This window comes from Eucyclogobius newberryi, unplaced genomic scaffold (genome assembly GCF_026437365.1).
Source record: "Eucyclogobius newberryi isolate DKJ021-1_F unplaced genomic scaffold, fEucNew1.0.hap1 SCAF_51, whole genome shotgun sequence".
NCBI classification, from domain to species: Eukaryota; Metazoa; Chordata; class Actinopteri; order Gobiiformes; family Gobiidae; genus Eucyclogobius; species Eucyclogobius newberryi.
Window position 1 is genome coordinate 104557 of NW_027316179.1, and position 24216 is coordinate 128772.

General features: G+C 47.3%; 1 protein-coding gene across 1 annotated transcript; it reads left to right on the forward strand.

Annotated features, from left to right (window-relative positions):
* Window positions 1-1533: 1533 nt before the first annotated feature.
* wrap53 (WD repeat containing, antisense to TP53) lies at window positions 1534-23962 on the forward strand. The gene is made up of 11 exons (XM_072465949.1): window positions 1534-1677; window positions 2736-3065; window positions 3368-3521; window positions 5767-5862; window positions 6045-6153; window positions 8344-8432; window positions 13247-13470; window positions 16436-16647; window positions 17253-17356; window positions 18110-18253; window positions 22736-23962. The coding sequence occupies exons 2-11, from the start codon at window positions 2846-2848 to the stop codon at window positions 22947-22949; spliced, it is 1566 nt and encodes a 521-aa protein (XP_072322050.1). The 5' UTR covers window positions 1534-1677; window positions 2736-2845; the 3' UTR covers window positions 22950-23962.
* Window positions 23963-24216: the final 254 nt, after the last annotated feature.

Below are 24216 nucleotides of genomic sequence, written 5' to 3' on the forward strand. Positions count from 1 at the left end.
CCTGACAGAGTCGTCTCTCCCTGACAGAGTCGTCTCTCCCTGACAGTCGTCTCTCCCTGACAGAGTCGTCTCTCCCTGACAGTCGTCTCTCCCTGACAGAGTCGTCTCTCCCTGACAGTCGTCTCTCCCTGACAGTGTCGTCTCTCCCTGACAGAGTCGTCTCTCCCTGACAGTCGTCTCTCCCTGACAGAGTCGTCTCTCCCTGACAGAGTCGTCTCTCCCTGACAGAGTCGTCTCTCCCTGACAGTCGTCTCTCCCTGACAGAGTCGTCTCTCCCTGACAGTCGTCTCTCCCTGACAGAGTCGTCTCTCCCTGACAGTCGTCTCTCCCTGACAGAGTCGTCTCTCCCTGACAGAGTCTTCCGTCTCTTTTCATCCGTTTCTGTCTCTGTTCGTCTCTTTTTGTCTCTGTTCGTCTGTTTCCGTCTCTTTTCGTCTGTTTCCGTCTCTTTTCGTCTGTTTCGTCTTTTCATCTGTTCCCGTCTCTGTTCGTCTGTTTGTCTCTTTCCGTCTCTGTTTGTCTCTTTCCGTCTCTTTTCGTCTGTTTCGTCTTTTCATCTGTTCCCGTCTCTGTTCGTCTGTTTCCGTCTCTTTTCGTCTCTGTCTCTTTTCGTCTATTTCCGTCTCTGTTCGTCTCTTTCCGTCTCTGTTCGTCTCTGTTCGTCTCTGTTCGTCTCTTTTCGTCTCTGTCTCTTTTCGTCTCTGTCTCTTTTCGTCTATTTCCGTCTCTGTTCGTCTCTGTTCGTCTCTTTCCGTCTCTGTTCGTCTCTGTTCGTCTCTGTTCGTCTCTTTCCGTCTCTTTCCGTCTCTGTTCGTCTCTGTTCGTCTCTGTTCGTCTCTTTCCGTCTCTTTCCGTCTCTGTTCGTCTCTGTCTGACAGAGTCGTCTCTCCCTCTCCCTGACAGTCGTCTCTCCCTGACAGAGTCGTCTCTCCCTGACAGAGTCGTCTCTCCCTGACAGAGTCGTCTCTGTCCGTCTCTTTTCGTCTTTCTTTTCGTCTTTCTTCCGTCTCTTTTCATCTGTTTCCGTCTCTTTTCGTCTCTGTTCGTCTGTTTGTCTCTTTCCGTCTCTTTTCGTCTCCTTTCGTCTCTTTTCATCTGTTCCCGTCTCTGTCCGTCTCTTTTCGTCTTTGTTCCGTCTCTTTTCGTCTATTTCCGTCTCTGTTCGTCTCTTTCCGTCTCTTTCCGTCTCTGTTCGTCTCTTTCCGTCTCTGTTCGTCTCTGTTCGTCTCTTTCCGTCTCTGTTCGTCTCTGTTCGTCTCTTTCCGTCTCTGTTCGTCTCTTTCCGTCTCTGTTCGTCTCTTTCCGTCTCTGTTCGTCTCTGTTCGTGTCTTTCCGTCTCTGTTCGTCTCTGTTCGTGTCTTTCCGTCTCTGTTCGTCTCTGTTCGTCAGCACAATTCTCTCTAATCCCGAACACGCCTGCTCTGGCTCATTGCTAATCTCGCGATAACTGCAGACACACGGCGGCAGACGGCGCGTGGAAGTGTGTGTGTTTACAACCTGTAGCCTCGTGACGAGCCTTTCAAACTCTCAGAGGAGGTGACCGTGTAACAGAGGAGGTGACCGTGTAACAGAGGAGGTGACCGTGTAACAGAGGAGGTGACCGTGTAACAGAGGAGGTGACCGTGTGAGGAGAGGCGTGATCGGCCACCAAATGCCAAGAAACCGCGGCTAAAGGAGGTATTGTAGCGTCGTCGTGCTAATGAAGCTAACGCTAACAAACAGAGTTGTGTGTAGTTTCCTCGTGCGTGGTGTATTTCTGTTTTATCGTGACACAAACGCAAACAAGAAAGTTAAAACTAACCTCTAATGCCAATTAAAATCAGAATTGTTTTATGAGAGTTATATATTGAAGAAAAAAGTTGCGTGCTCTTGGTGAACAGGTGTTTTTGCACTAGCACACACACGTTTAGAGCACAAGCCGGGGAACGTAGTCGTTATTCTTTTCTTATAAAGAGCGTTCACTAAACATTCTTGATTCCAGAATGGAGGCAAAAGTGAAGTGGAACATAATGTGATTTCGATTAAGAAACTGGGAATATCACAAAATATAAAAAATCACTCAAACACACGCGAGTGACATCAGAGCCCTGTGTGTTCTTAGTTGGGTTCATCAGAAAGGTCGTGGTCATACTATTCATTCAATTATCCCAAAAAACACAAGGGAGATATTAAGAGTGTCAAAATGAAGCAAAAGTGTCACGTTTCAGCCAAAAAGCTGTGACCACTGCTGGCCGGTGGTGGTCAGTGCTGGCCGGTGGTGGTCAGTGCTGGCCGGTGGTGGTCAGTGCTTGCCGGTGGTCAGTGCTGGCCGGTGGTCAGTGCTGTTGTGCAGGGGAACGGTCACCTGTGTGTATACAACCACGTGTCCAGTCAGTGTTACTGGATCATACATTTGACCACATCATTATTTTCTGATATGTCAAACAGTTGTTGAAGGGGTTAGACTGGATTAAAGTCTGTTCTGTTAGAATACAGCAACAGAAAGCCTCTGTCCAGGAGCTGTTGTTTTCCTCTGTTTCTGGAGCGACAGCAAAATGAACTCTTTCATTACCGCGGAATAACATCGCCGACTAATATCTGTGTTTTTGGCTGATACCGATATTACCAATACTGGGCCAATATTATCAGGGCATCCTACTGAATTAGATGATAATTTCATTGCATCGGTTCGTTGCAATGAACTTGTTTCAGCCTTATTCTGACAACATAGCATTTTAAAAGGTGTGTTCCACCAGGCACTGTGCTGTGATGTCCGCTTGCCCTGGCCGCCTCCTGCAGCCTCTATCCAGACTCAAGTCCAGCATCTGACCGCTCTCTTCTCCTGGTGCACCCCGTCAGAGCAGCCATGGATGAACCCGGAGGCGGAGACGTGGCCGAGGCCAGAGAGGACGCAGAGGCAGAAAACGAGCCGCCGTCACTGCAGCTTCCCTCAGAGGCGGAAGAGGAGCCGTGTGCGCCAAAGAAAGCCCGACAGGACGAGCTGGACGTGGGTGAAGGCGAGCCAGAAGAGGCCCAGGAGAGTGAGGCCCCAGGGACAGCAGATGGACACACGCCAACACATCTGGGTATGTCGTTTGTCGCTCAATGTCGTGTGTCGCCCGCGGCGTGCGTTTCCTCTCAGCCCTCACAAACTCCCAAGTGCTAAATATTGTTCAGCTTTACTGCTTTCTTTAACTTTTAACAGTAGTTTATACAATATGAATTTCAGAGGAGTGGCAGTGAAGGACTTGTAGAGAGAGTCATTTGTTTTTTTGGCTTTAAAAATCCCCAGACCCCCTGCGTGTACTCCTGTAGCTCAACTACAGTACAGATATAATGAATGATGTCTAGTGAAACCTCTGCATGTGTATCATTCCTGTTGTTTTAGGAGCACCAGAGTCTGCATGTGCAGCTGCTGCAGAGTTTTATGTGGAGGTCAAAGGTGAGGAAGAGCAGCATCACAATGGAGCACCAGAGCCGGGCCCAGAGAAAGAGAGCCCCAAAGAACAGGAGTTAGAGGATGGGCCCGAGGCCCCACAACGGTAAGACATCCACATCAGAACCTAATACACACTTAGAATGCTTTCCTCAAGTATGAAGGTGCTTGAAGGGTCCATTTTCTTCCACTGGGTCCTGGAGGCAGCAGTTTCCACACACGCATGCTCCAGCTCTTCTGGGGGATCCTGAGGCATTCCCAGCCCAGCAGAGAGTCATTGTCCCTCCATTGGCCTATGGGGCTCTACTCCGAGCTTTTCCCGTGTGGCTGAGCTCACCTCATCTCTAAGGGAGTTCCACCCTGCGGAAGAAACTCATTTCAATAGCTTTTATCTGCGATCTTGTCCTTTCAGTTGTCACCTAAAGCTCCCCCATCATTCCCTCACCTGAGAGCGAGACAGCGAGATACTTGAACTCCTCCCCTTGAGGCAGAGACTCCCTAACACAGTCCTTCTCCCTCTCCCTCCCACAGGCCTGTGAGCCCCACCATGATAACCTTGTTTATCTCAGACTGTTCTTGTTCACTGCACTACAGCGAGGGGCTGTGTGCATCTGCCGGACCATTTGCTACAGGATGGAGGGCTCAGAATAAGTGGTATCGCATCGCAAAATGCAACGTAATTTTGATTGTCAATGAGGAACTTAGACGAGCGCCGTGTCTCGCTAATCTCACAGTGTTACACAATAACTATGTGTAACACTGTGTTAACACAAAAACATCCAACGTTCATGTGACCAACAAGTCAACGATGCACGATTACCTGGACAGCCCAGGTGTAGAACGTCAGCCCAGGTGTAGAACGTCAGCCCAGGTGTAGAACGTCAGCCCAGGTGTAGAACGTCAGCCCAGGTGTAGAACTTCAGCCCAGGTGTAGAACGTCAGCCCAGGTGTAGAACGTCAGCCCAGGTGTAGAACGTCAGCCCAGGTGTAGAACGTCAGCCCAGGTGTAGAACGTCAGCCCAGGTGTAGAACGTCAGCCCAGGTGTAGAACGTCAGCCCAGGTGTAGAACGTCAGCCCAGGTGTAGAACGTCAGCCCAGGTGTAGAACTTCAGCCCAGGTGTAGAACGTCAGCCCAGGTGTAGAACTTCAGCCCAGGTGTAGAACGTCAGCCCAGGTGTAGAACGTCAGCCCAGGTGTAGAACGTCAGCCCAGGTGTAGAACTTCAGCCCAGGTGTAGAACTTCAGCCCAGGTGTAGAACGTCAGCCCAGGTGTAGAACGTCAGCCCAGGTGTAGAACGTCAGCCCAGGTGTAGAACGTCAGCCCAGGTGTAGAACGTCAGCCCAGGTGTAGAACGTCAGCCCAGGTGTAGAACGTCAGCCCAGGTGTAGAACGTCAGCCCAGGTGTAGAACGTCAGCCCAGGTGTAGAACGTCAGCCCAGGTGTAGAACGTCAGCCCAGGTGTAGAACGTCAGCCCAGGTGTAGAACGTCAGCCCAGGTGTAGAACGTCAGCCCAGGTGTAGAACTTCAGCCCAGGTGTAGAACGTCAGCCCAGGTGTAGAACGTCAGCCCAGGTGTAGAACGTCAGCCCAGGTGTAGAACTTCAGCCCAGGTGTCTTCAGCAGGTCTTTGTTAACAAATACAACCAAAATTAGAATAACGCCGCTTGGAGGCCTTGGGCTTCTGGAATTTGGTGAATAGCCCGAATATGACAGTAATCGTTGGCGATCAGGCCATGTCTCTGACCCTCGGGAGAGGAAGTTTAGGTCTAAATTAAGCCAAACATACTCTAATTCAGCGGTCCCCAAACTACGGCCCGCGGGCCACATCCGACCCGTTTGGCCTTCCAATCCGCCCCGCCAAGCTTGTCCAAGTTATAAGCCGTAGGCTTTATTAGACAGTAGATGGAATGAGAAGAAAGGAAGGGGAATGATGAGCACATGCAGCAAATGTCCGAGTCGGGATTCAAACTCACGATACTGTGGCCGTTCATTTGACCTTTTGCCTGTAATGCCCACATTTCCCCAAGAGATGGCACTGTTCCCTCTAAGCTGCACCTGCGCTGCTGCGCATAGTGCACTGCTCGCACACAGTTGCTTTGTTACAAGTTACAGGTCAAATCTTGCGTGTCATTTATAGTAATTCATTCGTTCACACAAACACACCATATTTTCCTGGCCCCGCCCCTCGGCCAAATTTTAGGACCCAATGTGGCCCTCGAGTCAAAAAGTGTGGGGACCACGGCTCTAATTCATTACCTAAAAAAAGCTCATTTAGCACCAGTGTTTTAAATCTGATGTTAAAGTTATACAATTCTTGACTCTTAAATGCTCTTATCTTTCTTTTTGCAGTGTTGACTTGGATTTCACACAGAATCCTCAGATGCTGACTGGTTCCTGGGCAGAGTTCTCCTCCTTCCCCGAGAATTACCTCAAAGGCTGCAAATGGTATTCTATAGTTTCACATAAAGTGTATAAATATGTACTTCAGCGTTCCTCACAAAAGTGAAAAACATTGATTTATTCTTCTTTACTATACAATGTTGTAACATTTAAGTCGGAGTCAAGATGGACGTACAGCAGCAGTAAATATTCCGTGCATGAGTAGTGTATACTTTGTGTCTCCCCAGGGCCCCGGACGGCTCCTGTCTCCTGACCAACAGTGCAGACAATGTGCTGCGCGTGTACAATCTGCCCCCGGAGCTGTACGCCTCCAGCTGGGAGCCCATCCCAGAGATGGTGAGGGTCAGGGCCTCAGTATAGTACAGTACAGTATAGTATAGTACTGGTGTCTCCAGGTGAGCCGTGTGTTTGTAACGCTGAGATGGCCACAAAATAAGACCAATCTATGAGTGCTTTGAAAATGTATTCAGCTACAGAATATTTGATACCTGCATAAGAATATGTTTTGCAATGTAATCCGATCCATGATCCAATCAGAGTATTGCATTCTGAATACTTAGAATACTTTCACCTTGTGAAGCTTTATGTTAAAGGACAAGTATTATGCAATATTTTGTATTGTTATCAGCCTTTAATCGTGATGATGAGGACCTTAAGCTTGGCTTCTCATGTTTTAGAATTAAAAAAAAAGTTAATCCAAAAGCAGAATTAAATTTAGATCACTGCTGTTTCCCACAGTTTAAGCGCCATCTACTGGCTGCAGATGGAATCACAAGTTTAAAAAGATTTCAATGACACGCTAAGCTAAAAGAGCGCTGTGACTCTGAGAACCAGAAAACTGGACTGTTAACAAAATGAAGCCTCTGACGGGTTCTGTGCAGGTGGATAGAGAGTGTGTTGTGTTTGCAGAGCCCGGTGCTGCTGCGGTCCCTGAGAGTGTGTTGTGTTTGCAGTGCCCTGTGCTGCTGCGGTCCCTGAGAGTGTGTTGTGTTTGCAGTGCCCGGTGCTGCTGTGGTCCCTGAGAGTGTGTTGTGTTTGCAGAGCCCGGTGCTGCTGTGGTCCCTGAGAGTGTGTTGTGTTTGCAGAGCTCGTGTGCTGCTGCGGTCCCTGAGAGTGTGTTTGCAGTGCCCGGTGCTGCTGCGGTCCCTGAGAGTGTGTTGTGTTTGCAGAGCCCGGTGCTGCTGCGGTCCCTGAGAGTGTGTTGTGTTTGCAGTGCCCGGTGCTGCTGCGGTCCCTGAGAGTGTGTTGTGTTTGCAGTTCCCGGTGCTGCTGCGGTCCCTGAGAGTGTGTTGTGTTTGCAGAGCCCGGTGCTGCTGCGGTCCCTGAGAGTGTGTTGTGTTTGCAGTGCCCGGTGCTGCTGCGGTCCCTGAGAGTGTGTTGTGTTTGCAGTGCCCGGTGCTGCTGCGGTCCCTGAGAGTGTGTTGTGTTTGCAGTGCCCGGTGCTGCTGCGGTCCCTGAGAGTGTGTTGTGTTTGGAGTGCCCGGTGCTGCTGTGGTCCCTGAGAGTGTGTTGTGTTTGCAGAGCCCGGTGCTGCTGTGGTCCCTGAGAGTGTGTTGTGTTTGGAGTGCCCGGTCCTGCTGTGGTCCCTGAGAGTGTGTTGTGTTTGCAGTGCCCGGTGCTGCTGTGGTCCCTGAGAGTGTGTTGTGTTTGCAGAGCCCGGTGCTGCTGTGGTCCCTGAGAGTGTGTTGTGTTTGCAGAGCCCGGTGCTGCTGTGGTCCCTGAGAGTGTGTTGTGTTTGCAGTGCCCGGTGCTGCTGCGGTCCCTGAGAGTGTGTTGTGTTTTGCAAAGCCCGGTGCTGCTGCGGCCCCTGAGAGTGTTGTGTTTGCAGAGCCCGGTGCTGCTGCGGTCCCTGAGAGTGTGTTGTGTTTGCAGAGCCCGGTGCTGCTGCGGCCCCTGAGAGTGTGTTGTTTGCAGAGCCCGGTGCTGCTGCGGTCCCTGAGAGTGTGTTGTGTTTGCAGAGCCCGGTGCTGCTGCGGCCCCTGAGAGTGTGTTGTTTGCAGAGCCCGGTGCTGCTGCGGTCCCTGAGAGTGTGTTGTGTTTGCAGAGCCCGGTGCTGCTGTGGTCCCTGAGAGTGTGTTGTGTTTGCAGTGCCCGGTGCTGCTGCGGTCCCTGAGAGTGTGTTGTGTTTGCAGTGCCCGGTGCTGCTGCGGTCCCTGAGAGTGTGTTGTGTTTTGCAAAGCCCGGTGCTGCTGCGGTCCCTGAGAGTGTTGTGTTTGCAGAGCCCGGTGCTGCTGCGGTCCCTGAGAGTGTGTTGTGTTTGCAGAGCCCGGTGCTGCTGCGGTCCCTGAGAGTGTGTTGTGTTTGCAGAGCCCGGTGCTGCTGCGGTCCCTGAGAGTGTGTTGTGTTTGCAGTGCCCGGTGCTGCTGCGGTCCCTGAGAGTGTGTTGTGTTTGCAGTGCCCGGTGCTGCTGTGGTCCCTGAGAGTGTGTTGTGTTTGCAGTGCCCGGTGCTGCTGCGGTCCCTGAGAGTGTGTTGTATTTTGCAAAGCCCGGTGCTGCTGTGGTCCCTGAGAGTGTTGTGTTTGCAGTGCCCGGTGCTGCGCATGGCTGAGGGAGACACCATCTACGACTACTGCTGGTACCCCCACATGAGCTCTCTGGACCCAGACACATGCTTGTGAGTGAGACAGACCCTTTTCATTCTAGCTTTTTTAACGGATACAAAGGGGTGTAACAATACACTCAAATAAAAATGCTTTCGGTTAGGGATGCACGATAATGGAATATTCAACCAATACGATAAGCGATCATTTCTACAGATTCACCACCGATAACTGATCATGGAAAACAATTAAACATTACATAATTGAATCAAATTTTGTAGTAAAAGTTTTACTTTTATTATTATTTTTGTTCTAAGTCTAAATGTGGCCATACCAGGCTATCTGGTCCCAGATATAACACATAACCTGATAAGCTGCTAGTAAGTAAGTAAATAGGTAAGTAAGTAAGTAAAATAATCTAATATTAGGGTTAGATTAACTTTCATAAAGGCTACAGTCACTTAACTTGCCACATGTTATGTTAATACTGTTTTATGGTTGCCTTATTATTAAGTCTCCAGGTTTATTTAGGATTTTCATGCTTTGTGCAATCCAGGGAAAGTGCAGCGCTGCAGCACAGATTGTGGCTGCTCCTTTAACATGACACGGACTAGAGCTGGGTTGAAATAATCGATTTTCCGATTTTTAATCGATTCGCATATTAATGACCGACTATTGATTCGTACGTCCAAAGATCGATTTTTTTATTTTTTTATTTAAAAAACAAAACAAAATGATTGTTATTATTTTTTAAATTAAAATTATTTTATACATTTCCCTCAGTGAACTTCAATCTACCTTCAAGAAAGATAATTCAGGACTCCTGGATTATCTTTCTTGAAGGTAGATTGACCCTTAACCTTTTCATCAGTCTTCCATCAGTAACTACCAATACTCTGTTTAATATTGATATAATACTAGTTTTAATATGTTGCTTCTCTACACAGTCTCTCACAAGTGAAGGAAACGGTTCAAATACATTTTTAATAACATTAACCCCCGGATCGGATCGAAATCGGATCGAATCGGATGGGATCTGAGAAATCGGGAAAAAAAACTATTTTGAAACGTAAAAATCGGAATCGAATCGATTCTTGAAATTTGAATCGAAACCCAGCTCTAACACGGACTGTGACGTCACAATCTCAACCTCTGTGATTGTAAACGAGGAAAATGGTGAATTAACGTCAGTGGAGGAGTCAGACCGTCCGCTTCTTCGCGAGCTCACAACTTAAGCACTCCTCTCACTGCACTGAACGAAACCATCGTTCTACTTCGGATTGATAAAGAACTAAAAGAAAATACTGTCCTTGTAAAGTTCATAACAAAATCCCATTCCAAATTGTAGCCAAATTCTATGTCAAGCGTGTTCAGGGCTGATGGGAGCTACCTCGTGTTTTCACTGAAATGACTCACATTTACCAATTAAACACGGGTCTGTAAAAAAAGCGAAAAAATCCCCAGGCTTTATCGTCCTCCAGAGATCCTCGTAGAAATGCACGGGGAAACCATGGCTGTCTTTACTGCTGCCTGTTTAAAAGGATAATGGAGTTATTTCACTAAACTATAGAAATCACATTTCATCTCTTCTGACAGGAAGGCAACGCTGCGAGTTATCAGGAAATCACTATTTTATGATCTCAAAAAATGTCAAAGGTGACCAGAGAAGTACATCTACGGTCCACTGTCTGTCCATCCTGACTGTAGTCTGAGTAAAGGCTAATGCATACTTCATATGAACTGCTTCATACTTCATAAGACGTTCTGCTGCCTCTCAGACTGAGAGTCGGAGGAGGAGAGACTGAGTGTGTGATCAGACACAGTGGGAGGAGAGTGAGTGTGTGATCAGACACAGTGGGAGGAGAGTGAGTGTGTGATCAGACACAGAGAGAGGAGAGACTGAGTGTGTGATCAGACACAGAGTCTGAGGAGGAGAGACTGAGTGTGTGATCAGACAGAGTCTGAGGAGGAGAGACTGAGTGTGTGATCAGACACAGAGAGAGGAGAGACTGAGTGTGTGATCAGACAGAGTCTGAGGAGGAGAGACTGAGTGTGTGATCAGACAGAGTCTGAGGAGGAGAGACTGAGTGTGTGATCAGACACAGAGGGAGGAGAGACTGAGTGTGTGATCAGACACAGAGTCTGAGGAGGAGAGACTGAGTGTGTGATCAGACACAGAGGGAGGAGAGACTGAGTGTGTGATCAGACACAGAGTCTGAGGAGGAGAGACTGAGTGTGTGATCAGACACAGAGGGAGGAGAGACTGAGTGTGTGATCAGACACAGAGGGAGGAGAGACTGAGTGTGTGATCAGACACAGAGGGAGGAGAGACTGAGTGTGTGATCAGACACAGAGGGAGGAGAGACTGAGTGTGTGATCAAACACAGAGAGAGGAGAGACTGAGTGTGTGATCAGACACAGAGGGAGGAGAGACTGAGTGTGTGATCAGACACAGAGGGAGGAGAGACTGAGTGTGTGATCAAACACAGAGGGAGGAGGGACTGAGTGTGTGATCAGACACAGAGGGAGGAGAGACTGTGTGTGTGATCAGACACAGAGTCTGAGGAGGAGAGACTGAGTGTGTGATCAGACACAGAGGGAGGAGAGACTGAGTGTGTGATCAGACACAGAGGGAGGAGAGACTGAGTGTGTGATCAGACACAGAGGGAGGAGAGACTGAGTGTGTGATCAGACACAGAGGGAGGAGAGACTGAGTGTGTGATCAGACACAGAGGGAGGAGAGACTGAGTGTGTGATCAGACACAGAGGGAGGAGAGACTGAGTGTGTGATCAGACACAGAGGGAGGAGAGACTGTGTGTGTGATCAGACATAGTGGGAAGAGAGACTGAGTGTGTGATCAGACACAGAGGGAGGAGAGACTGAGTGTGTGATCAGACACAGAGGGAGGAGAGACTGAGTGTGTGATCAAACACAGAGGGAGGAGGGACTGAGTGTGTGATCAGACACAGAGGGAGGAGAGACTGTGTGTGTGATCAGACACAGAGTCTGAGGAGGAGAGACTGAGTGTGTGATCAGACACAGAGGGAGGAGAGACTGAGTGTGTGATCAGACACAGAGGGAGGAGAGACTGAGTGTGTGATCAGACACAGAGGGAGGAGAGACTGAGTGTGTGATCAGACACAGAGGGAGGAGAGACTGAGTGTGTGATCAGACACAGAGGGAGGAGAGACTGAGTGTGTGATCAGACACAGAGGGAGGAGAGACTGAGTGTGTGATCAGACACAGAGGGAGGAGAGACTGTGTGTGTGATCAGACATAGTGGGAAGAGAGACTGAGTGTGTGATCAGACACAGAGGGAGGAGAGACTGAGTGTGTGATCAGACACAGAGGGAGGAGAGACTGAGTGTGTGATCAGACACAGAGGGAGGAGAGACTGAGTGTGTGATCAGACATAGTGGGAAGAGAGACTGAGTGTGTGATCAGACACAGAGGGAGGAGAGACTGAGTGTGTGATCAGACACAGAGGGAGGAGAGACTGTGTGTGTGATCAGACACAGAGGGAGGAGAGACTGAGTGTGTGATCAGACACAGAGGGAGGAGGGACTGAGTGTGTGATCAGACATAGTGGGAGGAGAGACTGAGTGTGTGATCAGACACAGAGGGAGGAGAGACTGAGTGTGTGATCAGACACAGAGGGAGGAGAGACTGAGTGTGTGATCAGACATAGTGGGAGGAGAGACTGAGTGTGTGATCAGACACAGAGGGAGGAGAGACTGAGTGTGTGATCAGACACAGAGGGAGGAGAGACTGAGTGTGTGATCAGACACAGAGGGAGGAGAGACTGAGTGTGTGATCAGACACAGAGGGAGGAGAGACTGAGTGTGTGATCAGACACAGAGGGAGGAGAGACTGAGTGTGTGATCAGACACAGAGGGAGGAGAGACTGAGTGTGTGATCAGACACAGAGGGAGGAGAGACTGAGTGTGTGATCAGACACAGAGGGAGGAGAGACTGAGTGTGTGATCAGACACAGAGGGAGGAGAGACTGAGTGTGTGATCAGACACAGAGGGAGGAGAGACTGAGTGTGTGATCAGACACAGTGGGAGGAGAGACTGAGTGTGTGATCAAACACAGAGGGAGGAGAGACTAATCTGAGAAATAATCTAAATGAAACAGGAAATGCACAGAATGGAAAAGTGTGAAAGCAAATTTGACTCTAATAAAGAATAATCATACTACAGCTTATGTAAACATAGAGCTAAATAAATGATGTCTCCATCAAACTCTTTCCCTTTTCCCCCCAAAGAAAGGTAGTATGTGTTCTAAGTGGTTCTATGCAGTTTAAATTTCGAATAATTTTTTTTATTATATCTATATTTATTTGATTAAAATACAAGTGTTACAAATAACTAAACAACATATATAGAATATCACCATGAATATATTAAGATAAAATGGGAAAGAGAAGGTAATCACGTTTTGACAGATAAAGTGTATTAGTGCTTTGTCCAACAGCATCAGAATATACAAACTGAATATGAGAAGAAGGGCTGTATAATTTCTGCTGAACTCAAAATTGTAGCCAAATTCGTGGCTTAATTATCCACTAGAAACGTGGGACACTTGTGGACATTTCTTTGCTAAAATACCATAGGAATGGTACACATGAACCGAACATGCTGTACTGAAACATTCACCACGCCCACACGTCCTCTTACACCCCTACTGCAGACGTATGATGACCTAAACTGTTGGCTTTGTTGTATGTTCTTCATAGTACTAACTAATTCAAACCATGAGACAACATCTACAGCTTGAGTGAAAGTGAGGGTTTGAAGACTCTCACAACCCTGTGGCTGTACTGTAGACTTCTAAGCTTTATAAGCCTTATAATGTTTCATGTTTGTGGTGTTGACCCTCTCCAGCCTGGCCAGCAGCAGCCGCGATAACCCCGTTCATGTTTGGGACGCCTTCTATGGTGAGGTACGGGCCAGTTTCCGTCCATACAATCACCTGGACGAGCTGACAGCCGCCCACTCCCTGTGCTTCAGCCCGGATGGTGCTCAGCTCTACTGCGGCTTCGACAAGATGGTCCGAGTGTTCCACACGGATCGGCCTGGGAGGGACTGCGAGGAGAGGCCCACTATAGGTCAGCGCTCCACTTCACACACAGACCAGCACAGGGCGAGTTATTATAGAATATAATACATGTTCTGGTACATCTTTTAAACCCCCTTTCCCTTTGAATCCAATATGAAGAATATCGGACCCAAGCGCATTGTGAGGGTCTGTCTTGCGGGGCCCTCTGTCAGGAGGGTCTTCACCTCACACCTCCGGGAGAGCTTCTCCCATGTCCCAGGGGAGGCTGGGGACATTGAGTCCGAGTGGACCATGTTCTACTCCTCCATTGTCAATGCAGCTGGTTATAATATGGTTTCTGTAAGAGGACAAACATGACGCAAACATTCATAAGGTTTTCCAATGCTGTAAAAATGTTTAAAATAAATATTACATTTCTGTCAACGGAGATTTGTGTCATAGCCTGCGACACACGTGTGCGGAGCATGTGGGCGGAGCGGCTTTTGCAAACAAACTGTAAGGAAAGAAAGCTGAGAACAGAGGATTCAAGGAAGAATGGAACGAATCATTTACTTTCATTACCAAAGCAGAAGGATCATGAGAAGTTGTCAAATAACAAAAAGAGTCATTTGGAAAGACATTTCCAGGACATGACATATTCTCCGCAAAGACCGTGAAGGAAAGGGACATTAAAATGGCAGGCAACATCAAACATCACCAATCGTCAAATCAAGGACATTTAATCAGCTCCAGCAACTCAAGTGCCTGTGAGTCGTGTGGTCGATATTGAACAGGCAGCGATGCAGGAATGTGAACTCTGAGGGGCCACGAGGTAAAAGGATCAAATGTATAGTTGCTGTGTTCAATTCCTATATATATATATATATATATATATATATATATATATATATATATATATATATATATATATATATATATATATATATATATATATATATATATAATGGCTCTTTTGCGTTGCCAACCCCTGCACTAAACACAGTCACTGGTCCAAAGTTACCAGAGATCACCTCCGCGGGTCACTATCAGTCTATGAAATCGGCAGTTGTCTGAGTAAGGCATACGTGAGGGAGAACTACTAAAAGCCTGCATCTGGCGAGGCAGGTGTTGTCAAAGCTTCAGAGCAGCAGATAAACAAAACACTGGAGCTCAGCCCTCACTCTGGTATCATCAACTTGACCAGGTGGAGAGTAATGACTAGATGGAGATGCAGAAACTCATGATATAAGGCAGGATGCACTAGCCAGGCACTGGATCACGGGCTCCACAGTAGCTGCACATCGACTGCAAACCACAGTGAAGACTCCTGTAAATGAGCCAATTGTAGGTCATCCAGAAACATTGTGCATAACTACAGAGGGACGCAGGCTTTTAGCCAGAGGGCCGTCTTCCCTTCGTTTGGACGGGGTATTTCGACATGTGGACGGACATTTGAGGGCAAGGACGGTGTAATTTTTATTAATAAATTTTAGAAAAGGGAATATCATCATTAAATCGGGCCGGGAAGCGTTTGACGATAGTCCGCCACGGTCCGCGCCACGACAGCTTAGTGTTTACAAGTGAAAATTTGCATGCTGCGCGCTGATTGGTCGACAAAGTGTGTGTGCTTGGCTCTGATTGGCTACCGAGCCGTGGTCTGGAAAATGCCGAACCTCTACGGCCAAATACCATGTCAAATACGGCGCGATACGCCGCTCCTAAGGGGCGGAGTGTGATCCGCACGAGAGGTGCAGGCGGCGCCAGAGTATGGAAAGTCAATATGATAAAAGAGGCGTGCGGGCGCCTCCGCGTTAAATGCACTGCTTTATTTTGTAAAGGCGCCGAAAAAAAGTCGTGATACACATATTGGCTTTCCATAGCCTTCCCGAAAATCTTTTACACCCCCGGTTGGACGGGGTGTTTTCAAATCCTAGCTAAAAGCCTGGAGAGACGACATAACCAGAGACACTGCCTGCGTTTGGAACAATTGCGGATTGGATGTATATTCCTGCTGCGCACCTACTCCCTAAGAGTCTGAGAGAAATGCCCCAAAGGCCAACACGGCACTGTAAAATCCACCAGCACTGGTCGTTTAACTGTAAGCCAAGTTGAATCTCGTAGAAGCATATGAACTTCAGAAGGAACATGTCAAATCAAACATGTTAATAAAATTCCAAGCCTGAGTTACAGACCAGCATTTCCGGTCCACTTGACAGGCTGGCCCTGTGCATGGTGGAAGCATTCACATCAATGGTTAAACTTTGATGAACAAACAGATCAACTAAGCATCACTTGCAAAAAACCAAGGGCAAGAGCGCTCAGGGAGCACTTGTGTCCACCATAACATCAGTTCCAGTGGGCTGGAGTAAAAAGCAGTGAGAATTCAAGTAACACAGTAAATACCGTCATCTTCAGCTATAGAGCGCTTTTCATATAATATCTGCTGCAAAGCTGGTTTGGTTTCCATTCGGAAAGAAAGCAATAAGATCTGTTGTAAGTAAATGACATGACACAGGCTCTGTCCCTGTCACATCTGGTTCATCTGCTCTTGAGCTCGTACTTATCCAGTGAGTGTTGTGTTGTAACATGAGATATTTACACATGAATATATTCCATGTAGTGATGCACATGTCTTTTGACCCGTGGGTCAGGTCTGGCCAAGGAAGTATCATTTCAATGCAACAGTTTCTAAGCTGCTGACCCGTGTATCACATGCCTGCGCTCTGTGTGTCTTTGTGTTCAGCTGTAGATTCACTTCCTCGTTTGTCAGATTGTAATAAAACACACAGCGTCATGAAGCTTAAAATACAGAGAACACGACGTGTGATGAAGAGTCTACTGACCTTTTCTTCTACAGTGTGTCAAACGCTTGCGCTTCCTGCTAGAGTGCCCCCCGGTGGTCGTAAGCCAGTAAAAATCTATGAACCGCTGTGCGAGGGGAAAGAGAAGCATCTTATAGTCTGAAAAGTACAGTAGTCCTTTTCCTATAGAGCCTATGGACCTGTGTCACTGACTCATGACCCGTCCTGTTGCAGTGAAGAAGCAGGGAGTGAGCGGGATCATCTCGTGCCTGTCCTTCAGCCCCTCTCGGTCCCTCTACGCCTGTGGCTCTTACTCCCGGGGCCTGGGCCTGTATTGCTGTCAGGACGGGGCCCCTGTGGCCCTGCTGCCCACACGTCACCACGGGGGCCTCACTCACCTCCTGTTTTCCCCCGACGGGAACTATCTGTACACCGGAGGACGCAAGGTCAGTTTTGTCCATGTAGAAACTAAGAAGCGCATGTTTTTCTGCTGTTGGCTAGATTTGGTCTAATTAATTGGCGGCAATTAATTAGTATTGTTATTCAATACAACTGATGCAAAAGTCTTGAAGAAATGTAAAATATGAAAATTCAGTTCAAATGGGTCTGCTCTGCAGTTCTATGGGTTTCAAAAGGACGTTCAATTTGGACCAATCACAATTTTATATTTTGATGAGTCACAAGTTCCCTGTGTTATTTTTTTCTGCTAATTAGAACATAATAATCACCTCTAAAATTTTAATAAACTTAATGAGGATATATGTGAGATATGTCCAGAGTATTTAAATTTTCTGTAAATCCTTAAACCAAATGACCTTTATCTGTGCAAATAAGAATTTAAGGAGAACACTTAATTTAAAGGCCGTGGCTGCAGAGCCGCGGCGCGGTCAAATAGCCCAGCAGTTTCTCTGTAGACACTCCCTACTTTAATATACTCCCCAAAAATGGTATTTTTGCTGTGTTTACATTTGAACACAGATGCCACCTACAACCTTGTCCTATAGTGACACTCTTTATCCCTCTTGCTGCTAACTGCCCTGTGCTCCGGCAGGACCCTGAGATCCTGTGCTGGGACCTGAGGGAGCCGGGCAAAGTGCTGTTCTCTGTGCAGAGGAACGTCAACACCAATCAGCGCATCTACTACGACCTGGACCCGTACGCCTCCACACACTCTGCGTCTGTCACACCGTCACTGTGCTCCAGAACTCACTTAAACTCTGATGAATGACGTGTTTCCAAGTCACGCTAAAGTCACAAAAGGTTTATTGCCATTGTCATTGAACACAGGTCGGCGTTAAGGTGCAACAGAAAACTAGAAATAATAAAATAGGGTAACAAATGAACTATTTCCACTAAAATGTAGTCAGAAATAGTGCAGAATTTAAACACTGCATGAAAAGTATTGGTCTTGTATTGTTACAGTGGGAGGAGTCAAGTGTTCATGAGTCCAACAGCAGAGGGAAAGAAACTGTTCTTATGGCTGGTGGTTCTGGTCTGGATGGACCGAAGCTTCCTGCCTGAGGGGAGTGGCCTCCTGCCTGAGGGGAGTGGCTACCTTATATATTACATAGGGTGCACGGTGGCAAAGGCGGTTAGCGTTCTTACCCTGGGTTCTCTCCGGGTTCTCCAGCTCCTCCCACCGTCCAAAGAGGTGGGAGATAAGATTGGCAACTCTAAATTGGCCCTAGTGAATGTATGTGTGTGAGAGTGACTGGTTATCTGTGTGTCTCTGTCTATGTCTCTGTCTCTGTGTTGGCCCTGCGACGAGTTGGCCACTGTCCAGGGTGTGCTCCGCCTAAGGCCCAAAGTTACTGGGATAGGGTCCCCATATATATCTATACATATACACACACATTTATATAATTAATAATAATATGCAGAGAGGTTGAATGTACTTTGTGTGCTCAGGACGGGCCGGCACTTGCTGAGCGGAGACACTGAAGGCCTTGTGTCTGTGTGGGACACTCACTGCATCCCCTATGGGAGCACAGAGGAACTGCAGCCTCCGCACCGGACTTTCCAGGCTCACTGGGACTGCACCAACGGCGTCAGGTAAAGGCTCATCCCGGCTCTCACTTTAAATGAGAATCTGCACGGGATCAGCAATGTCAGGGATTTACTCCTTTTTTACAGAATTATTCCAGAACTGGTGAACACATTGAAATATGATACAAATCTTTTAAATCATCCATGCTGCCAGTGTTTCCTCTATTTACTATATTTTGGGTTTGTTTTTGGCTGTATAGCGTTCCCCGTGCTGAACCGTGAGACCGCGTTACCACCATCACATTTCTTATGAAGTTCCAAATCCAAACTTTCTCTTAAGAGGCTCGGCCCTCAGTTGCCATGACAATGGGGTTGTACATCCGGGGGTCAAGTTTTACTGGTTTGTTTTGTGTCTTTTACTTTAATTGTAGAAAAAAACATCGTATTTAATACAGATCCATGCTCCTTTTTAAAAACGATTCTCACGGTGCATTATGGGCAATGCAAGCGAGTGAAGGATACATTAATGTGTCCTTAAGTGCAGTGAGGACGAGCCGGATGCCTTACCTCGAGCCCCTGTGGGTACCACATTCACTCACAATCCTGGCAGTTTCTCTTCAAAAGGACACACGTACGTCCACTGTCCCACGTTCACTGACACACGGACACATGAGGCAGGTGGGGGAAGTGTCTTGCCCAACGACACGATGACAGTGTGCTCTATGGTTTAGAGATGTAGACGCACTTCTTCCCACTACAGTATTTATTTTGACCAACATCTTTTTGGATGATTTTAATTCGTATAGAATGATATATTCATATATCTTGAGTTAGATATCTTGCATACAAATAAACTAAAATGTCTGATTGTGGGACTGCGGTTTTATTGTATTTTATTGAATTGAACCGCATGTCAATATCCCTTTGTAATATTCATAAAATATGATTTTGGGGGTTAAGTTCATAAAACAGTCAAATACATTTCTTACATGTATTCCAAGTGCACCATCTAGTGGTGAAATGAAGGAACTGGTTTTATTCACTGCCACATTCTAGTGACTCCGTTACGTAGTTATTCTAATTCACATAAAACATTATTTACAAAATAATAAATGTCATATTGATCATTTTCACCCATCGAGTCGACTGCTGTTGTGACTTTGGGCCTTTAATAAAGTTGAATGAGTAAATATTTGAGATGACACATTTTGTTGGTCTACATGGTCTTCTCTTGTGTGCAGTGCTACGCTCACTCTCTTCTCTTGTGTGCAGTGCTACGCTCACTCTCTTCTCTTGTGTGCAGTGCTACGCTCACTCTCTTCTCTTTTGTGCAGTGCTACGCTCACTCTCTTCTTCTCTTGTGTGCAGTGCTATGCTCACTCTCCTTCTCTTGTGTGCAGTGCTATGCTCACTCTCCTTCTCTTGTGTGCAGTGCTACACTCACTCTCCTTCTCTTGTGTGCAGTGCTATGCTCACTCTCCTTCTCTTGTGTGCAGTGCTATGCTCACTCTCCTTCTCTTGTGTGCAGTGCTACGCTCACTCTCCTTCTCTTGTGTGCAGTGCTATGCTCACTCTCCTTCTCTTGTGTGCAGTGCTACGCTCACTCTCTTCTTCTCTTGTGTGCAGTGCTACGCTCACTCTCTTCTCTTGTGTGCAGTGCTATGCTCACTCTCTTTTGTGTGCAGTGCTACGCTCACTCTCTTCTCTTGTGTGCAGTGCTACGCTCACTCTCTTCTCTTGTGTGCAGTGCTACGCTCACTCTCTTCTTCTCTTGTGTGCAGTGCTATGCTCACTCTCTTCTTCTCTTTTGTGCAGTGCTACGCTCACTCTCCTTCTCTTTTGTGCAGTGCTACGCTCACTCTTCTTCTTTTGTGTGCAGTGCTACGCTCACTCCTTCTCTTTTGTGCAGTGCTACGCTCACTCTCTTCTTCTCTTGTGTGCAGTGCTACGCTCACTCTCTTCTTCTCTTGTGTGCAGTGCTACGCTCACTCTCCTTCTCTTGTGTGCAGTGCTACACTCACTCTCCTTCTCTTGTGTGCAGTGCTACGCTCACTCTCTTCTTCTCTTGTGTGCAGTGCTACGCTCACTCTCCTTCTCTTGTGTGCAGTGCTACGCTCACTCTCTTCTCTTTTGTGCAGTGCTACGCTCACTCTCTTCTTCTCTTGTGTGCAGTGCTATGCTCACTCTCCTTCTCTTGTGTGCAGTGCTACACTCACTCTCCTTCTCTTGTGTGCAGTGCTATGCTCACTCTCCTTCTCTTGTGTGCAGTGCTATGCTCACTCTCCTTCTCTTGTGTGCAGTGCTACACTCACTCTCCTTCTCTTGTGTGCAGTGCTATGCTCACTCTCCTTCTCTTGTGTGCAGTGCTACGCTCACTCTCTTCTTCTCTTGTGTGCAGTGCTACGCTCACTCTCTTCTCTTGTGTGCAGTGCTATGCTCACTCTCTTCTCTTGTGTGCAGTGCTACGCTCACTCTCTTCTCTTGTGTGCAGTGCTACGCTCACTCTCTTCTCTTGTGTGCAGTGCTACGCTCACTCTCTTCTTCTCTTGTGTGCAGTGCTATGCTCACTCTCTTCTTCTCTTGTGTGCAGTGCTACACTCACTCTCCTTCTCTTGTGTGCAGTGCTATGCTCACTCTCCTTCTCTTGTGTGCAGTGCTACGCTCACTCTCTTCTCTTGTGTGCAGTGCTATGCTCACTCTCTTCTCTTGTGTGCAGTGCTACGCTCACTCCTTCTCTTTTGTGCAGTGCTACGCTCACTCTTCTTCTTTTGTGTGCAGTGCTACGCTCACTCCTTCTCTTTTGTGCAGTGCTACGCTCACTCTTCTTCTCTTGTGTGCAGTGCTACGCTCACTCTTCTTCTCTTGTGTGCAGTGCTACCCTCACTCTCCTTCTCTTTTGTGCAGTGCTACGCTCACTCCTTCTCTTTTGTGCAGTGTTACGCTCACTCTCTTCTTCTCTTGTGTGCAGTGCTACGCTCACTCTCTTCTCTTTTGTGCAGTGCTACGCACACTCTCTTTTGTGTGCAGTGCTACGCTCACTCTCTTCTTCTCTTGTGTGCAGTGATACGCTCGCTCTCTTTTCTTCTCTTGTGTGCAGTGCTATGCTCACTCTCTTCTTCTCTTGTGTGCAGTGCTACGCTCACTCTCTTTTGTGTGCAGTGCTACGCTCACTCTCTTCTCTTGTGTGCAGTGCTACGCTCACTCTCTTCTCTTTTGTGCAGTGCTACGCTCACTCTCTTCTTCTCTTGTGTGCAGTGCTACGCTCACTCTCTTCTCTTGTGTGCAGTGCTACGCTCACTCTCTTCTTCTCTTGTGTGCAGTGCTACGCTCACTCTCTTCTCTTTTGTGCAGTGCTACGCTCACTCTCTTCTTCTCTTGTGTGCAGTGCTACGCTCACTCTCTTCTCTTGTGTGCAGTGCTACGCTCACTCTCTTCTTCTCTTGTGTGCAGTGCTACGCTCACTCTCTTCTCTTTTGTGCAGTGCTACGCTCACTCTCTTCTTCTCTTGTGTGCAGTGATACGCTCACTCTCTTCTTCTCTTGTGTGCAGTGCTACGCTCACTCTCTTCTCTTGTGTGCAGTGCTACGCTCACTCTCTTTTTTGTGCAGTGCTACGCTCACTCTCTTCTTCTCTTGTGTGCAGTGCTACGCTCACTCTCTTCTTCTCTTGTGTGCAGTGCTACGCTCACTCTCTTCTTCTCTTGTGTGCAGTGCTACGCTCACTCTTCTTCTCTTGTGTGCAGTGCTACCCTCACTCTCCTTCTCTTTTGTGCAGTGCTACGCTCACTCCTTCTCTTTTGTGCAGTGCTACGCTCACTCTCTTCTTCTCTTTTGTGCAGTGCTACGCTCACTCTCTTCTTCTCTTGTGTGCAGTGCTACGCTCACTCTCTTCTCTTTTGTGCAGTGCTACGCACACTCTCTTTTGTGTGCAGTGCTACGCTCACTCTCTTCTCTTGTGTGCAGTGCTACGCTCACTCTCTTCTTCTCTTGTGTGCAGTGCTATGCTCACTCTTCTTCTCTTGTGTGCAGTGCTACGCTCACTCTCTTCTCTTGTGTGCAGTGCTACGCTCACTCTCTTCTTCTCTTGTGTGCAGTGCTACGCTCACTCTCTTCTCTTTTGTGCAGTGCTACGCTCACTCTCTTCTCTTTTGTGCAGTGCTACGCTCACTCTCTTCTTCTCTTGTGTGCAGTGCTATGCTCACTCTCCTTCTCTTGTGTGCAGTGCTACACTCACTCTCTTCTCTTTTGTGCAGTGCTACGCTCACTCTCTTCTTCTCTTGTGTGCAGTGATACGCTCGCTCTCTTTTCTTCTCTTGTGTGCAGTGCTATGCTCACTCTCTTCTTCTCTTGTGTGCAGTGCTACGCTCACTCTCTTCTCTTGTGTGCAGTGCTACGCTCACTCTCTTTTTTGTGCAGTGCTACGCTCACTCTCTTCTTCTCTTGTGTGCAGTGCTACGCTCACTCTCTTCTTCTCTTGTGTGCAGTGCTACGCTCACTCTCTTCTTCTCTTTTGTGCAGTGCTACGCTCACTCTCTTCTTTTGTGTGCAGTGTTCACCCGATGCTGCCCCTGCTGGCCACCTCTAGTGGGCAGCGCCAGTTCTCATGGCCCAGTGACAGTGAAGGCGACTCTGGCTCCGACACAGACATGGGAGGGCATCCGGAGCGCAGGCAGGAGAACTGTGTGTGTGTGTGGTGGTCTGGGCCCCCGGGAGCCGCCACACAGGGCCCCGGCGACAGAAGCCCGGGTGCAGAGGCAGTTTGACCGCACATGGAAGACTGTTTGTGACGCAGTGGTTGGGCCGCGCTCCTGGGCCGCGCTCCGGGGCCGCTCTGGTATATGTATTATGTGTACATTATGTGTATAATTATGAAGGTGTCGTTGTTCTTCACAAACACAGGTGGCGTTGCGGCGCTGATACTGATTCTTGTGACGAGCACTTTCTCTCAGAACTGGACGACACCATTGAAACCTGTTTCATGCCATTTATATATTTTCTGCCTTTTCCTTATTTCTAGTGTTGAATGATCAAATGAATTAGTGCTAAAGTTAAAACCTCATTAGAACACTTGAAATAAGTCCGTGTTTCAGAGGTCGATATGGGTTTGCCTTCATTCAGATGATAACAGCCTTTGCCGTTTGATGATTTCACATTCTGACTTGTTTAGTGTCATATTATGCTGTTTAATTCTCATGTTACAAGTGTCACAGCTAAAGTCTATATTTTTGTAGACGTTCTGTCTCTGGTGGAGCCACTACCAGAGCAGCACCAATACCATTTAGTGGTGAAAGGCCATACTTTAATACTGATACTGCAGTGGTGCTGTCCATGAGGCTTTCAGTCAAAGTGGGCCCCATATGGGCCCCATATGGGTGTTTGGGCCAAGGAAGGACTGGCTTGGCCCAAACACTGCAGTTGCACAAATGAACTCTTTCTGTTTAAAGTCTCAGAATGGTCTGTGTAACTGTAATAAAGCAGCTGTGACCAGTGCCGTAACTGTCTGTGTTTTTTAGTTCTACCCACATCCACGGGGCCTCGGGGGCCTGGACGTAGGACCTGGGATCAACCTCGGGCTCTCACAGTGACAAAAGCACTTGTCTAAACACATTTAAACAAAAAAAAATGCCATTCTTTGTAATAGAAAAACAAATTGACATTTCGACCCTAGAAAAGTAAAAAGTGTTTATCGTTATAAAGACTATTAGTGTTTTGATCTGATGTTGGTTAATCTTTGGAAAAGTGATAGTTTATAAAAGCATAAGTATGACTTTACTGACTGTTCATAAAGTGTGGATCATGTGTGTATGTATGTGTATATATATATATATATATATATATATATATATATATATATATATATATATATATATATATATATATATATATATATATATATATATATATATATATATATATATATATATATATATATATATATATATCAATATATATATATATCAATATCATGTGTTTTCCATTTGCTCTTTTCCTCTGAATATTTCTTGATCTGCTTCTGTATTGACCAGTGAC

Excerpts from the sequence above, each read along its gene's own strand:
- wrap53 (XM_072465949.1), top strand. The coding sequence starts at position 2,846 with ATGGATGAACCCGGAGGCGGAGACGTGGCCGAGGCCAGAGAGGACGCA. Across the intron at positions 3,066-3,367 it reads ACACACGCCAACACATCTGG|GAGCACCAGAGTCTGCATGT; the intron begins GTATGTCGTTTG and ends CTGTTGTTTTAG. Across the intron at positions 3,522-5,766 it reads GGGCCCGAGGCCCCACAACG|TGTTGACTTGGATTTCACAC; the intron begins GTAAGACATCCA and ends TTCTTTTTGCAG.